General features: G+C 43.3%; 1 protein-coding gene across 2 annotated transcripts in view; it reads right to left on the reverse strand.

Moving 5' to 3' along the window:
* LOC115124017 (mitochondrial carnitine/acylcarnitine carrier protein-like) overlaps positions 1–12,696 on the reverse strand; it is a 35,812-nt gene extending 23,116 nt beyond the window's left edge. The window contains exons 1-4 of one of the 2 annotated variants that reach the window (XM_065021024.1): positions 12,471–12,696; positions 8,717–8,806; positions 3,977–4,104; positions 1,888–1,978 (exon numbers count right to left, since the gene is read on the reverse strand). In XM_065021024.1, the coding sequence (XP_064877096.1) occupies positions 1,888–1,978; positions 3,977–4,104; positions 8,717–8,806; positions 12,471–12,611 (450 nt within the window). In that variant the 5' untranslated portion in view covers positions 12,612–12,696. The remainder of the gene's footprint in view (positions 1–1,887; positions 1,979–3,976; positions 4,105–8,716; positions 8,807–12,470) is intronic. The other variant, XM_065021025.1, reaches the window with a different exon arrangement.
* Between the last annotated feature and the right edge of the window lie 4,039 nt (positions 12,697–16,735).

Raw genomic sequence — 16,735 nt, forward strand, 5'->3', positions numbered from 1 at the left:
GGGTAGGGAGTAGGAGCTAGGGGGAAGGGAGTAGGGATTAGGAGCTAGGGGGAAGGGGTTAGGTAGTAGGAGCTAGGGGAAGGGGTTAGGTAGTAGGAGCTAGGGGAAGGGGTTAGGTAGTAGGAGCTAGGGGAAGGGGTTAGGTAGTAGGAGCTAGGGGGAAGGGGTTAGGTAGTAGGAGCTAGAGGGAAGGGGTTAGGTAGTAGGAGCTAGGGGAAGGGGTTAGGTAGTAGGAGCTAGGGGGAAGGGGTTAGGGAGTAGGAACTAGGGGGAAGGGGTTAGGTCGTAGGAGCTAGCGGGAAGGTGTTAGGGAGTAGGAGCTAGGGGGAAAGGGTTAGGGAGTAGGAACTAGGGGAAGGGGTTAGGTAGTAGGAGCTAGGGGAAGGGGTTAGGTAGTAGGAGCTAGGGGAAGGGGTTAGGTAGTAGGAGCTAAGGGGAAGGGGTTATGGAGTATGAACTAGGAGGAAGGGGTTAGGGAGTAGGAACTAGGAGGAAGGGGTTAGGTAGTAGGAGCTAGGGGAAGGGGTTAGGGAGTAGGAACTAGGAGGAAGGGGTTAGGGAGTAGGAACTAGGGGTAAGGGGTTAGGTAGTAGAAGCTAGGGGAAGGGGTTAGGTAGTAGGAGCTAGAGGGAAGGGGTTAGGTAGTAGGAACTAGGGGAAGGGGTTAGGTAGTAGGAGCTAGAGGGAAGGGGTTAGGTAGTAGGAGCTAGGGAAGGGTTAGGTAGTAGGAGCTAGGGAAGGGGTTAGGTAGTAGGAGCTAGGGGAAGGGGTTAGGTAGTAGGAGCTAGGGGGAAGGGGTTAGGTAGTAGGAGCTAGGGGGAAGGGGTTAGGTAGTAGGAGCTAGGGGAAGGGGTTAGGTGGTAGGAGCTAGGGGAAGGGGTTAGGTAGTAGGAGCTAGGGGGAAGGGGTTAGGTAGTAGGAGCTAGGGAAGGGGTTAGGTAGTAGGAGCTAGGGGAAGGGGTTAGGTAGTAGGAGCTAGAGGGAAGGGGTTAGGTAGTAGGAGCTAGGGGGAAGGGGTTAGGTAGTAGGAGCTAGGGGAAGGGGTTAGGTAGTAGGAGCTAGGGGAAGGGGTTAGGTAGTAGGAGCTAGGGGAAGGGGTTAGGTAGTAGGAGCTAGGGGAAAGGGTTAGGTAGTAGGAGCTAGGGGGAAGGGGTTAGGTAGTAGGAGCTAGGGGAAGGGGTTAGGTAGAAGGAGCTAGGGGAAGGGGTTAGGTAGTAGGAGCTAGGGGGAAGGGGTTAGGTAGTAGGAGCTAGGGGGAAGGGGTTAGGTAGAAGGAGCTAGGGGGAAGGGGTTAGGTAGTAGGAGCTAGGGGAAGGGGTTAGGTAGAAGGAGCTAGGGGAAGGGGTTAGGTAGTAGGAGCTAGGGGAAGGGGTTAGGTAGTAGGAGCTAGGGGGAAGGGGTTAGGTAGTAGGAGCTAGGGGAAGGGGTTAGGTAGTAGGAGCTAGGGGGAAGGGGTTAGGTAGTAGGAGCTAGGGGAAAGGGTTAGGTAGTAGGAGCTAGGGAAGGGGTTAGGTAGTAGGAGCTAGGGGAAGGGGTTAGGTAGTAGGTGTTAGGGGAGGGGTTAGGGAGTTAGGGGAGGGGGTTAGGGAGTAGGTGTTAGGGGAGGGGTTAGGGAGTAGGTGTTAGGGGAGGGGAGTTAGGGGAGGGGGTTAGGGAGTAGGTGTTAGGGAGGGGTTAGGGAGTAGGTGTTAGGGGGTTAGGGAGTAGGTGTTAGGGGAGGGGGTTAGGGGTAGGTGTTAGGGGGAGGGGTTAGGGAGTAGGAGCTAGGGTTTAGGGATTAGGATTTTGGGGAAGGGGCTAAATTAGGGAGTACAATTTAGATATTTTTGATTGGGTTAGCTTTGGGATGTTATGGACAGGGGCAGGGAGTGAGTGTAGTCATTTTACCTGAAGTAAACACTTGACCCTTTCTCCAGGACACACTATCACTGTAGTGAAAACACCTGCTAGACAGCCTGAGAGAAACAGTTGGGTAGGCCTGACGGAGAGAGAGGGGGAGAGAGAGAGACAGAGGGAGGAGAGGAGAGGCAGGAAGAGGGAGGAGAGGAGAGACAGAGGGAGGAGAGGCAGGAAGAGTGGAGAGAGAGAGGTAAATGTGAGGAATGTGTGTGTGGTAGTCACTCAGGGGTGGGAAGGATGGAAGTGAATGATAGGAGAGAGAAGGGCTGCAGATATATTTAGGCTTCATATTTCAACTATTACACCACACAGAAAGGAATACAGAAAGAAAGAACTACTCCCACTACTCCTCCCCTCCCCTCCGGCGTTTGACGTCACCTGTTTACTAACCAACGGTCCTGGTTACCATCATTACGCTCACCTGTTCCTCATGACGAGGCTCACCTGTTCCTCATGACGAGGCTCACCTGTTATCAATCATTACGCTCACCTGGTATCAATCATTACACTCACCTGGTATCAATCATTACGCTCACCTGGTATCAATCATTACGTTCACCTGGTATCAATCATTACGCTCACCTGGTATCAATCATTACGCTCACCTGGTATCAATCATTACACACACCTGGTATCAATCATTACACTCACCTGGTATCAATCATTACGCACACCTGGTATCAATCATTACGCTCACCTGGTATCAATCATTACGCACACCTGTTCCTCATGATGAGGCTCACCTGTTCCTCACGATGAGGCTCACCTGTTCCTCACGATGAGGCTCACCTGTTCCTCACGATGAGGCTCACCTGTTCCTCACGATGAGGCTCACCTGTTCCTCATGATGAGGCTCACCTGTTCCTCATGATGAGGCTCACCTGTTCCTCATGATGAGGCTCACCTGTTCCTCATGACGAGGCTCACCTGTTCCTCATGACGAGGCTCACCTGTTCCTCATGACGAGGCTCACCTGTTCCTCATGATGAGGCTCACCTGTTCCTCATGATGAGGCTCACCTGTTCCTCATGACGAGGCTCACCTGTTCCTTATGATGAGGCTCACCTGTTCCTCATGAGGCTCACCTGTTCCTCATGATGAGGCTCACCTGTTCCTCATGATGAGGCTCACCTGTTCCTCATGATGAGGCTCACCTGTTCCTCATGATGAGGCTCACCTGTGTAACGAGTGCTCTAAGAGTCAGGAAGCAAGTTCAGGGAGTGAGTGTTTTAATAAAATAAACACAAACAACGCACCTACATGAAAAGAGGCAATAACACCTGAGAAAAGAACCAAGGGGAGTGACAGATATAGAGAAGATAATCAAGGAGGTGATGGAGTCCAGGTGAGTGACAGATATAGAGAAGATAATCAAGGAGGTGATGGAGTCCAGGTGAGTGACAGATATAGAGAAGATAATCAAGGAGGTGATGAAGTCCAGGTGAGTGACAGATATAGAGAAGATAATCAAGGAGGTGATGGAGTCCAGGTGAGTGACAGATATAGAGAAGATAATCAAGGAGTTGATGAAGTCCAGGTGAGAGACAGATATAGAGAAGATAATCAAGGAGGTGATGGAGTCCAGGTGAGTGACAGATATAGAGAAGATAATCAAGGAGGTGATGGAGTCCAGGTGAGAGACAGATAGAGGGAAGATAATCAAGGAGGTGATGGAGTCCAGGTGAGTGACAGATATAGAGAAGATAATCAAGGAGGTGATGGAGTCCAGGTGAGAGACAGATAGAGGGAAGATAATCAATGAGGTGATGGAGTCCAGGTGAGTGACATGAAGTGCAGGTGCACGAGACGATGGTGTGCAGGACAATCAGCAGCCTGATGACCTAGAGACCGGAGACGGAGTGACTACCTGGACTCCATTTCCTCTCTCATTACCTCCTCTATATCTTGCACTCCCTTAGGTCTATTCCCCAGGCAGCATTCATGTTGTTCCATGTCCGTACGCTGCACTTGTGTCTTGCATTGTTCTCTGTTACGTTTCTTATTAAACTCTCTACCTGAACTTGCTTCCTGTTTCCCAGCGTCACTGTTATAAAGAAAGAAAGAAAGGAATACCTACATCAGTGTCTTAGTGGAGTCTGGTTGCAACAGCTGTTTTCCCAGTCCGAACCCAAAGAAACTAATGGCCATCATAGGAGCTACGCTGGCTAGGGGGGCCCCCATCCCCTTGTACAGCCCAAGAAGTCCCTAAACACACACACACACACACACACACACACACAATGTTGGTGCGGTATGCAAATTGGAGTGGGTCTAAGATTTCCCTTGTGTCTTTGCGTGTCAAAAACAATACACGTCATATAACACTATTTGATGCGTCAAATACGCTTTTAATTGGACACATCAAATAACACAATTCTGTTATAGAATGTTGTGTGTGTGCTGCATTTTCAGGTGCAAGCCAAGCTCCTCCACTATGACCAGTAGCGCTGTCAAAGCTAAAAGTCTGCAAACAAGAACACACCGGCCACAAACGATGTGTTTACAATACCGCGTTGGTAATAAGGCTTGTGTTCCACCGAATGGGAAAACGTCTGTGTGAGCATTTGAAATAAGATTAGGATCAAATGAGCAGGTTCAAAAAAATGTTGCTAATATCTTTGATACAGATGTTATTTAGCAGCTTCTGTGGTAGTTAGCTAGCTTTAGCTTGGTAGCTGGCTTTAGCTTGGTAGCTGGCTTTAGCTTGGTTGCTAGCTTTAGCTTGGTTGCTGGCTTTAGCTTGGTAGCTGGCTTTAGCTTGGTAGCTGGCTTTAGCTTGGTTGCTAGCTTTAGCTTGGTAGCTAGCTTTAGCTTGGTTGCTAGCTTTAGCTTGGTACCTAGATAGCACCAATGCAACTAGCCTGAAAACAATGACCAGTAGAAACTGCAGTCATTTTCAATACTCTTAGCAATGATTTAGGAATCCATCTGAGTAAGTATTAGCTAGGTAGCCACTTGTTGTTTAATCATTTAATCATGAAAACAACTAGCTAGGTAATTACTTATCCCTATTGCCCAAAGCTAATGTTATAAGCAGCCGAGTAGCTTCCTCTGGCTCGTGAGGCTTGAACCGGTTTATGTTTTGTGAAGCTAGCCACAATAAGGATTAGCCACAATAGTGGAATTTGCAGTTGGCCTTCAAAAATAAAAAATCCCTCGTTGAAAGTGATGCAGAACATTACAACTTATTGAGACTAGATCATGTTATTACAAGGTTGGAGTGTTGTAATGTGGAGCAATGAAATGGAGGATCAGTCTACTTGGTGAGAACAGAACACAAAGTTTATGTAAATATTAGCATTGTAGCTCAGGGACTTTGACTGAGGGGAAATCACCTGCCCAGTCAGCCTGTTGTGCGTACTGACAATCATATTGCACTGTACAGCCTTACCTAAGGATTGGGGATCAATTAAATGGGGTATCAGTCTACTCAGTATCTAAAAACTCCTCAGAGTTATCAGACTCCAAAATGTTGTTTTTCCTCTGGAATAGTGTTCAATACACTATAGTAGGTTGACTGGTACAATAAATGTGGCTCAATTCAGTGGTTTCAGATTCCCACAATCAAATCAAAGTATATTTGTCATGTGTGCTGAATACAACAGGTATTTATTAACCTTACAGTGAAATGCTGAATACAACAGGTCTAGTAGACCTTACAGTGAAATGCTGAATACAACAGGTCTAGTAGACCTTACAGTGAAATGCTGAATACAACAGGTGTAGTAGACCTTACAGTGAAATGCTGACTTACAGGCTCTAACCAATAGTGCAAAAAAGGTATTAGGTGAACAATACGTAGGTAAAGAAATAAAACAACAGTAAAAATACAGGTTATATACAGTAGAGAGGTTATATACAGTAGAGGGGCTATATACAGTAGAGAGGCTATATACAGTAGAGGGGATATATACAGTAGAGAGGCTATATACAGTAGAGGGGCTATATACAGTAGAGGGGCTATATACAGTAGAGAGGCTATATACAGTAGAGGGGCTATATACAGTAGAGAGGCTATATACAGTAGAGGGGCTATATACAGTAGAGGGGCTATATACAGTAGAGAGGTTATAAAAGTAGCGAGGCTACATACAGACACTGGTTAGTCTGGCTGATTGACGTAGTATGTGCATGTAGATAAAGGTTAGGTTAAAAAAAAATGTAGATAAAAGGTTAGGTTAAAGTGACTATGCATATATGATGAACAGAGAGTAGCAGTAGCATAAAAGAGGGGTTGGGGGGGACACACAATGCAAATAGTCCTGGTAGCCATTTGATTACCTGTTCAGGAGTCTTATGGCTTGGGGGTAAAAACTGTTGAGAAGCCTTTTTGTCCTGGACTTGGCACTCCGGTACCGCTTGCCATGCGGTAGTAGAGAGAACAGTCTATGACTAGGGTGGCTGGGGTCTTAGACCATTTTTAGGGCCTTCCTCTGACACCGCCTGGTGTAGAGGTCCTGGATGGCAGGAAGCTTGGCTAGTCCTTATTGTGGCTAGCTATACATATGGTCTGACCACCGTTAATCAAATACGAACAGAAACATTAAGAACTTAAAAATTTGAGTTATTTTAGATGATGACACCAAGCTAAACTGTCGTTTTGTTTTTCGGAAGTAACATTGTTTGCATCCATCAGCTAGCTAACGTTTTTCTTTATGACATTGTAGCGTGAGACAAATTTACCAGCATCATAGCGATGAATCGATGTGACATTTTAAATAGTGATAGTGTAATCAATGTGTAATGACTATGTAAAAGATTTGTAAACGTTATTATTATTATGTATTTTTTATTTCACCTTTATTTAACCAGGTAGTAAAACTGACTATCCTACCGATCCTCGATTTCGGCGATGTCATCTACAAAATGGCTTCCAACACTCTACTCAGCAAACTGGATGCAGTCTATCACAGTGCCATCCGTTTTGTCACCAAAGCACCTTATACCACCCACCACTGCGACTTGTATGCTCTAGTCGGCTGGCCCTCGCTACATATTCGTCGCCAGACCCACTGGCTACAGGTCATCTACAAGTCCATGCTAGGTAAAGCTCTGCCTTATCTCAGTTCACTGGTCACGATGGCAACACCCATCCGTAGCACACGCTCCAGCAGGTGTATCTCACTGATCATCCCTAAAGCCAACACCTCATTTGGCCGCCTTTCGTTCCAGTACTCTGCTGCCTGTGACTGGAACGAACTGCAAAAATCGCTGAAGTTGGAGACTTTTATCTCCCTCACCAACTTCAAACATCAGCTATCCGAGCAGCTAACCGATCGCTGCAGCTGTACATAGTCTATTGGTAAATAGCCCACCCATTTTCACCTACCTCATTCCCATACTGTTTTTATACTGTTTTTTTTATTTATTTATTTACTTTTCTGCTCTTTTGCACACCAATATCTCTACCTGTACATGACCATCTGATCATTTATCACCCCAGTGTTAATCTGCAAAATTGTATTATTCGCCTACCTCCTCATGCCTTTTGCACACATTGTATATAGACTGCCCATTTTTTTTCTACTGTGTTATTGACTTGTTAATTGTTTACTCCATGTGTAACTCTGTGTTGTCTGTTCACACTGCTATGCTTTATCTTGGCCAGGTCGCAGTTGCAAATGAGAACTTGTTCTCAACTAGCCTACCTGGTTAAATAAAGGTGAAATAAAAATAAAAATAAAAAATTGTCTTGGCTGTGTGCTTAGGGCCGATGTCCTGTTGGAAAGTGAACCTTCTCCCCAGTCTGAGGTCCTTAGCGCTCTGGAGCAGGTTTTCATCGAGGATCTCTCTGTACTTTGCTCCGTTCATCTTTGCCTCAATCCTGACTAGTTTCCCAGTCCCTGCCACTGAAAAACATCCACACAGCATGATGCTGCCACCACCATGCTTCACCTTAGGGATGGGGCCAGGTTTCCTGCAGTCGTGACGCTTGGCATTCAGGCCAAAGAGTTCAATCTTGGTTTCATCTGAACAGAGAATCTTGTTTCTCATGGTCTGATAATCTTTAGGTGCCTTTTTGGCAAACTCCAAGCGAGCTGTTATGTGCCTTTTACGGAGGAGTGTTTTTTGTCTGGCCACTCTACCATAAAGGACTGATTGGTGGAATGCTGCAAAGAGGGTTGTCCTTCTGGAAGGTTCTCCCATCTCCACAGAGGAACTCGAGAGCTCTGTCAGAGTGACTATCGGGTTCTTGGCCACCTACCTGACCAAGGCCTTTCTCCCCAGATTGCTCAGTTTGGCCAGGAGGCCAGCTCTAGGAAGAGTCTTGGTGGTTCCATACTTCTTCCATTTAAGAATGATGAAGGCCACAGTGTTCTTGGGGACCTTCACTGTTGCAGACATTTTTTGGTACCCTTTCCCAGAAATGTGTCTCGACACAATCCTATCTTGGAGCTCTTCGGGCAAATTCCTTCGACTTCATTGCTTGGTTTTTGCTCTGACATGCACTGTCAACTGTGGAACCTTAGATAGACAGGACAGACAGGTGTGTGCCTTTCCAAATCATGTTCAACCAATTGAATTTACCACAAGTGGACCCCAATCAAGTTGTCGAAACATCTCAAAGATGATCAATTGAAAAAAGGATGCAGCTGAGCTCAATTTCGAGTCTCACAGGGTCTGAATACTTTTGTAAAAAAGGGATCCGTTTTTTTTATTTTTAATACATTTGTAAAACTTAAAAGAGAACTGTTTTCACTTCATCATTATACGGTATCGTGTGTAGATTTAATCCTTTGTAGAATAAGGCTGTAACGTAACAAAATGTTGAGAAGGCCAAGGGCTCTGAATCCTTTCTGAATGTATGTGTGTTCACCTCTTTGGAGACAGTCTTTCGGAAGCAGTCATAAGCACCTTTGTAGAGGACATCCTGGCTGGGCACTCTGGGCTGGGTCTGTAGCCGCACCTGAACAGTGGTTTACACATTATTATATTATATATTATATATTATATTACTACAGTATTATACTATATATTATATATTATATTACTACAGTATTATACTATATATTATATATTATATTACTACAGTATTATACTATATATTATATATTATATTACTACAGTATTATATTATATATTATATATTATATTACTACAGTATTATATTATATTACTACAGTATTATACTATATATTATATATTATATTACTACAGTATTATACTATATATTATATATTATATTACTACAGTATTATATTATATATTATATATTATATTACTACAGTATTATACTATATATTATATATTATATTACTACAGTATTATACTATATATTATATATTATATTACTACAGTATTATACTATATATTATATATTATATTAATACAGTATTATACGGTGTAGAATAACACACAGTACTACAGTTGTATACAGTGGTAGGATAACAAACAAGGTTTCATACATTTACATATAACGATAAAGTGTACTTTAAAAAAAATCTTCCTCTGATTTGTCATCCAAAGGATCCCAGCTATTTTTTAAAAACCTTTATTTAACTAGGCAAGTCAGTTAAAGAACAAATTCTTATTTTCAATGACAACCTAGGAACAATGGGTTAACTGCCTTGTTCAGGGGCAGAACAACATATTTTTTACTTTGTCAGCTCAGGGATACGATCTTGCAACCTTCCGGTTACTAGTCCAACACTCTGACCAATAGGCTACCTGTCGCCCCAAGAATGATCAAGTCCTCCTGTTGTTTTGTTCGATAAAATCCTTCTTCATATCCCATAAAGTCTGTTCAGTTGGCGCCATCGATTTGAGTAATCCACTCGTTCAACCTGCAGAGAAAGGAACCCGAGAATCTACCCCTAAACTTTGTTTCAACAAGTCAAAATATGTTTCTATTTACTCCTCAGATGTAAAGTGTAATCAAACTATAATATTTCTTACGGAATGAAGTATGTTCAATAAGAAACCGATTTTAGCAGCCATGTCTTCATGGCGTGCGCAAACACAAATTTCCAAGACCTTGTGCTTCTGCTAAAACTGCGATTTCTTGATAATGATAATGACAGATCTACAACACAGAACAGATCTACTGCATCTTAGACTTTCAATGATAATGACAGATCTACAACACAGAACAGATCTACTGCATCTTAGACGTTCAATGATAATGACAGATCTACAACACAGAACAGATCTACTGCATCTTAGACTTTCAATGATAATGACAGATCTATAACACATAGAACAGATCTACTGCATCTTAGACTTTCAATGATAATGACAGATCTACAACACATAGAACAGATCTACTGCATCTTAGACTTTCAATGATAATGACAGATCTACAACACATAGAACAGATCTACTGCATCTTAGACTTTCAATGATAATGACAGATCTATAACACATAGAACAGATCTACTGCATCTTAGACTTTCAATGATAATGACAGATCTATAACACATAGAGTAGATCTACTGCATCTTAGACTTTCAATGATAATGACAGATCTATAACACATAGAACAGATCTACTGCATCTTAGACTTTCAATGATAATGACAGATCTATAACACATAGAGTAGATCTACTGCATCTCAGACTTTCAATGATAATGACAGATCTATAACACATAGAACAGATCTACTGCATCTTAGACTTTCAATGATAATGACAGATCTATAACACATAGAACAGATCTACTGCATCTTAGACTTTCAATGATAATGACAGATCTATAACACATAGAACAGATCTACTGCATCTTAGACTTTCAATGATAATGACAGATCTATAACACATAGAACAGATCTACTGCATCTTAGACTTTCAATGATAATGACAGATCTATAACACATAGAACAGATCTACTGCATCTTAGACTTTCAATCAGAGTGACAGATCTTTCAGTTACATGTATTTCTATGTGAAGTTGGCCGGGGTCAACAAACAGTTACATAGATTTGAATGTGAAACTATGTATTGGTGTGTGGACAACACGTTTTATAGAGAGAGAACACACAACATTTTTCGTGCCATTCGAGAGTTTTAACATTTAAGTCCTGTGGACCCAAGTGCGTGGCAGAATCAACAGTACAAAACCAAAGATATTGACAGAGGTGGAAAAAGAACCCAACTGTCATACTTGAATAAAAGTAAAGATAACGTATTAGAAAATGACTCAAGTAATCGTGAAAGTCACCCAGTAAATGACTACTTGAGTAAAAGCACTTGGTTTTAAATATACTTAAGTATCAAGAGTAAAAGTATGAATAATTTAAAATTCTTTATATTAAGCAAACCAGACGACACAATTTTTTTTTTTTTTTACGGATAGCCAGGGGCTCCAACAGTCAGACATAATTTACAAACGATGCATTTGTGTTTAGTGAGTCCACCAGATCAGAGGCAGTAGGGATGACCAAGGAGGTTCTCTGTTTAGTGAGTCCTCCAGATCAGAGGCAGTAGGAATGACCAAGGAGGTTCTCTGTTTAGTGAGTCCTCCAGATCAGAGGCAGTAGGAATGACCAAGGAGGTTCTCTGTTTAGTGAGTCCTCCAGATCAGAGGCAGTAGGAATGACCAAGGAGGTTCTCTGTTTAGTGAGTCCTCCAGATCAGAGGCAGTAGGGATGACCAAGGAGGTTCTCTGTTTAGTGAGTCCTCCAGATCAGAGGCAGTAGGAATGACCAAGGAGGTTCTCTGTTTAGTGAGTCCTCCAGATCAGAGGCAGTAGGGATGACCAAGGAGGTTCTCTGTTTAGTGAGTCTACCAGATCAGAGGCAGTAGGAATGACCAGGGAGGTTCTCTGTTTAGTGAGTCCGCCAGATCAGAGGCAGTAGGAATGACCAAGGAGGTTCTCTGTTTAGTGAGTCCTCCAGATCAGAGGCAGTAGGAATGACCAAGGAGGTTCTCTGTTTAGTGAGTCCACCAGATCAGAGGCAGTAGGAATGACCAAGGAGGTTCTTTTGATAAGACAAATAAAAATCTAATCACATACACATGGTTAGCAGAAGTTAATGCGAATGAGTGTGTGAATTTGACCATTTTCTATCCTGCTAAGCATTCAAAATGTAACGAGTACTTTTGGGGGTCGGGGAAAATGTAAGGAGTAAAAAGTACATTATTTTCTTTAGGAATGTAGTGAAGTAAAAGTTGTCAAAAATATAAATAGTAAAGTAAAGTACAGATACCTCAAAAACTACTCAAGTAGTACTTCAAAGTATTTTTACACCGCTGGATATTGATCAGTTTTAAGCAATCGATTTTATGTCGTCGTGATGACTATAAACTCTATACTAACATCACCAATCTGAGGTCAAAGTTATGGGTCATTTCACTACATTTTATAGGGTGAAAATGCAAGTTCGTGGAAGGTAGTAACACAACCTTTCCACGTGAGGGAAATTAGCATAATATAAAATAATTAAACAACTGCAACAATGACTTCCATTTCCCACTCATCATGTCCCACTCATTATTTCCCACTCACTCATAAAAATGCTCTCAAACACAATTGAGCGCACTAGACGAGAGCCACAGTGCCTGTACAGCAGAATGTTTGATGTCCCTATATATAGGTTAAAAACGATAGACGTAACGGTACATAAATAAAGTCACCTTGATTGTGTCGAGCGGGTGTCCCACGAACAGAAGGCAAGCTCCTCCCGCTCCTCCCGCCACAAAGTTCTTTAACAGAGAGATATGTTTCTCCTGGTTTCCCTGGAGGAGCTCCAGCTCCAACTCTCCCAACTCTCCCATTCTCTTCTCACATAATAACCTATTAGACACACACGCTCTTCTTCCCCCTCATTGCGCACGTGACTTTCCCTTCTGATCCCCAACGGTTGAAACTGTGCACTTAAACACACACTCAACATCACGTGTCTCCTCCTCTCTGCGCCCCGACCGTCTCTTTCTCTGCTGGACTTCCATTGAACCTCTCTCAATTCAAAGGTGCTTTATTGGCATGGGAAGCAAAGGTTTACATTGCCATAGGCAAGTGACAAAAACAATAAACAAAAGTGAGATGAAACCAATGTAACAACATCAACTAAATTTGCTCTCTTGTTCATGAAGACTTGACCCTTAACTAGTTGCTCCTACCCTCTACTTTGTTAACAAACTATAGTTTCGGCAAGTTGGTTAGGACATCTACTTCGTGCATAACACAAATCATTTTTCCAACAATTGTTTACAGACATATTATTTCAATTATAATTCACTGCATCACAATTGCAGTGGGTCAGAAGTTTACATACACTAAGTTGACTGTGCCTTTAAACAGCTTGGAAAATTCCAGAAAATGATGTCATGGCTTTAAAAGCTTCTGATAGGCTAATTGCTTCATTTGCAAGAGGTTAACGGCCGTCCTCTCCGCTCCATTAGGCTGTAGGTCTATGGAAAATCTATTTTTAGGTGTGCATGCAAAGCAGTGCACAACTCGATTTCTTGCTGCAGTATATTAGCGACACCTAGTGGTGCAATACCGGCGGGGCACTAGGAATCACCCGAGGAATGGAGGACCAAGAATAAAGCCGGAATAAAGTGAGTTCTGAGTCAAGTTGATACATTACAACTGACGACGAGGATATGGAAATAAAATAAACCTTATCCACTCAAGAAGCTGGGTGAGTGCAGGAAAAGTGAATTTGTAAAGGGACTTTTCACGAAGACCTAGCCTAGCCGTTCAGTTAACACAGCTAACCAGCAAACAAGTGTGCTACCTAGCAAAAGAAGCTAAGAACAATGACACTGAGCTTACCTTCTTACCTTCCCGCCTTTTGATGTGCATTCCGACCCAGCCGTTTGATGTGCATTCTAACCCAGCCGTTTGATGTGCATTCTAACCCAGCCGTTTGATGTGCATTCTGACCCAGCCGTTTGATGTGCATTCCGACCCAGCCGTTTGATGTGCATTCCGACCCAGCCGTTTGATGTGCATTCTAACCCAGCCGTTTGATGTGCATTCTAACCCAGCCGTTTGATGTGCATTCTAACCCAGCCGTTTGATGTGCATTCTAACCCAGCCGTTTGATGTGCATTCCAACCCAGCCGTTTGATGTGCATTCTAACCCAGCCGTTTGATGTGCATTCCGACCCAGCCGTTTGATGTGCATTCTAACCCAGCAGGTTTGATGTGTATTCTAACCCAGCCGTTTGATGTGCATTCTGACCAGCCAGTGTTGGATTGCAATGAGCAAAATGGATGAATAGTTTCAAACTGTTCATCACTGCTTCAGGAGTAAAAGATGCAGCACAAAAACAAGCTATTTTATTGCACTTGGGAGGTGTTAAATGTTAAATGCTTCAGATGTGGTCAAGAGTACAAGACATCTAATGATGACCACGATGTTAAATGCTTCAGATGTGGTCAGGAGGGCCTCACTTCCCAGCAGTACTGATGACGCTGAAATAGATTTATTAGTCAATGACCAGTCAGTTAGTGGGGATATCACCAGGGTGACATCTCAGTCTTCTCAAAACTGGACCTAAAGTGGGGATATCATCAGATCGAACTGAAACTCGAGTCTCGTTCCCTGACCACATGTGACTCACACAGGTTTGTGCCGCAACAAGAGACTCATTTTTTCAGTGTCTCCTCTGCTCCTGAGACATATCAGCACATCATCCCTCAAGTCCTACAAGGCATCGATGGGGTCCACAACATCTCAGATGATATCATTGTGTTTGGGAAAAACACACAAGAACAGAACAAACGACTACACCAAGTCCCGAGACGACTGCAGGAGAGGGGGCTCAATCTCAACAGTGACAAAATGTGGATTCCGACTGACGAAGATGGAGTTCGTGGTCCGCGTCTCGAAGAACGGCATCGGAGCAGCACAGTCAAAGGTGGAAGCAGAACACACGCAGACCGACAAATGCTGCTGAAGTAAGGAGCTTCTTAGGACTAGTAAACTACTGTAGCTGATGTATCCCTGGCAACCACATCCGAACCGCAGAGAAGACTCACAAAAACATAATAGAAAAGGAGAGATGAACAAGAATCATCATTCAGCGCGCTGAAGAACGCACTGGCCAGGTCACAAAACATGGCCGACCTCAATCAAGATGCAGAGACACATGTGATTGTGGATGCTAGTCCAGTGAGGCTAGGGGCTATCTTGAGGTAGAAGCAAAAAGATGGTTCACACAGGCCAGTGTACTATGCTAGCCGTAGTCTGGGCGTGCAATAAGTTTCATGTTTTCTCTATGGCAAAGCCTTTGCAATGGTAATTGATCACAAGCCTTTAGAGAATATTTATTCTTCAAAATCCCAACAAACAGCGAGGATAGACTATGTACAGCTGCAGCGATCGGTTAGCTGCTCAGATAGCAGATGTTTAAAGTTGGTGAGGAAGATAAAAGTCTCCAACTTCAGCAATTTTTGCAATTCGTTCCAGTCACAGGCAGCAGAGAACTGGAAGGAAAGGCGGCCAAATGAGGTGTTGGATTTAGGGATGATCAGTGAGATACACCTGCTGGAGCGCGTGCTACGGGTGGGTGTTGCCATCATGAGCAGTGAACTGAGATAAGGCGGAGCTTTACCTAGCATGGACTTGTAGATGACCTGGAGCCAGTGAGTCTGGCAACGAATATGTAGCAAGGACCAGCAGACTAGAGCCTACAGGTCACAGTGGTGGGTGGTATAAGGTGCTTTAGTAACAAAACGGATGGCACTGTGATAAACTGCATCCAGTTTGCTGAGTAGAGTATTGGAAGCTATTTTGTAGATGACATCGCCGAACTCGAGGATCGGTAGGATAGTCAGTTTACCTAGGGTAAGTTTGGCGGCGTGAGTGAAGGAGGCTTTGTTGCAGAATAGAAAGCCGACTCTAGATTTGATTTTAGATTGGAGATGTTTGATATGAGTCTGGAAGGAGAGTTTACAGTCTAGCCAGACACCTAGGTACTTATAGATGTCCACATATTCTAGGTCGGAACCATCCAGGGTGGTGATGCTAGTCGGGCGTGCGGGTGCAGGCAGCGAATGGTTGAAAAGCATGCATTTGGTTTTACTAGCGTTTAAGAGCAGTTGGAGGCCACGGAAGGAGTGTTGTATGGAGGTTTCATTTGGAGGTTAGATAGCACAGTGTCCAAGGAAGGGCCAGAAGTATACAGAATGGTGTCGTCTGCATAGAGGTGGATCAGGGAATCGCCTGCAGCAAGAGCAACATCATTGATATATACAGAGAAAAAAGTCGGCCCAAGAATTGAACCCTGTGGCACCCCCATAGAGACTGCCAGAGGACCGGAACACATGCCCTCCGATTTGACACACTGAACTCTGTTTACAAAGTAGTTGGTGAACCAGGCAAGGCAGTCATTAGAAAAACAGAGGCTACTGAGTCTGCCGATAAGAATATGGTGATTGACAGAGTCGAAAGCCTTGGCCAGGTCGATGAAGACGGCTGCACAGTACTGTCTTTTATTGAAAATCAATAATTTTGCTCTTTATAGCCATCTTAAATATAAAACCTTAAATGTTCATCAAAAATGTTGAATAACTCACCACAGGTTAATACCACTCCACCATGTCTCCCTGTCATGGCTTTTGTGCCATCAGTACAGATACCATCACATCTTGACAACCAAAGTTCATTAGATGTCACAAAGCTGTCTAGTACTTTACTTTTTTTTTAGTACTTTTGGGGGGCAGTATTTTGACATCCGGATGAAAAGCGTGCCCAAAGTAAACTGCCTGTTACTCAGGCCCAGAAGATAGGATATGCTTATAGAGTTTATAGAAAACACTCTAAAACTAAGTTTCTAAAACTGTTAAAATTATGTCTGTGGGTATAATAGAACATAATTCAGCCTTACATTATTTTCCATGGCTATCACTTTAATTATAAGTCCTCCCAGGTTGCAGTTCCTAGGGT

This window comes from Oncorhynchus nerka, linkage group LG7 (assembly GCF_034236695.1).
Source record: "Oncorhynchus nerka isolate Pitt River linkage group LG7, Oner_Uvic_2.0, whole genome shotgun sequence".
Lineage (NCBI taxonomy): Eukaryota > Metazoa > Chordata > Actinopteri > Salmoniformes > Salmonidae > Oncorhynchus > Oncorhynchus nerka.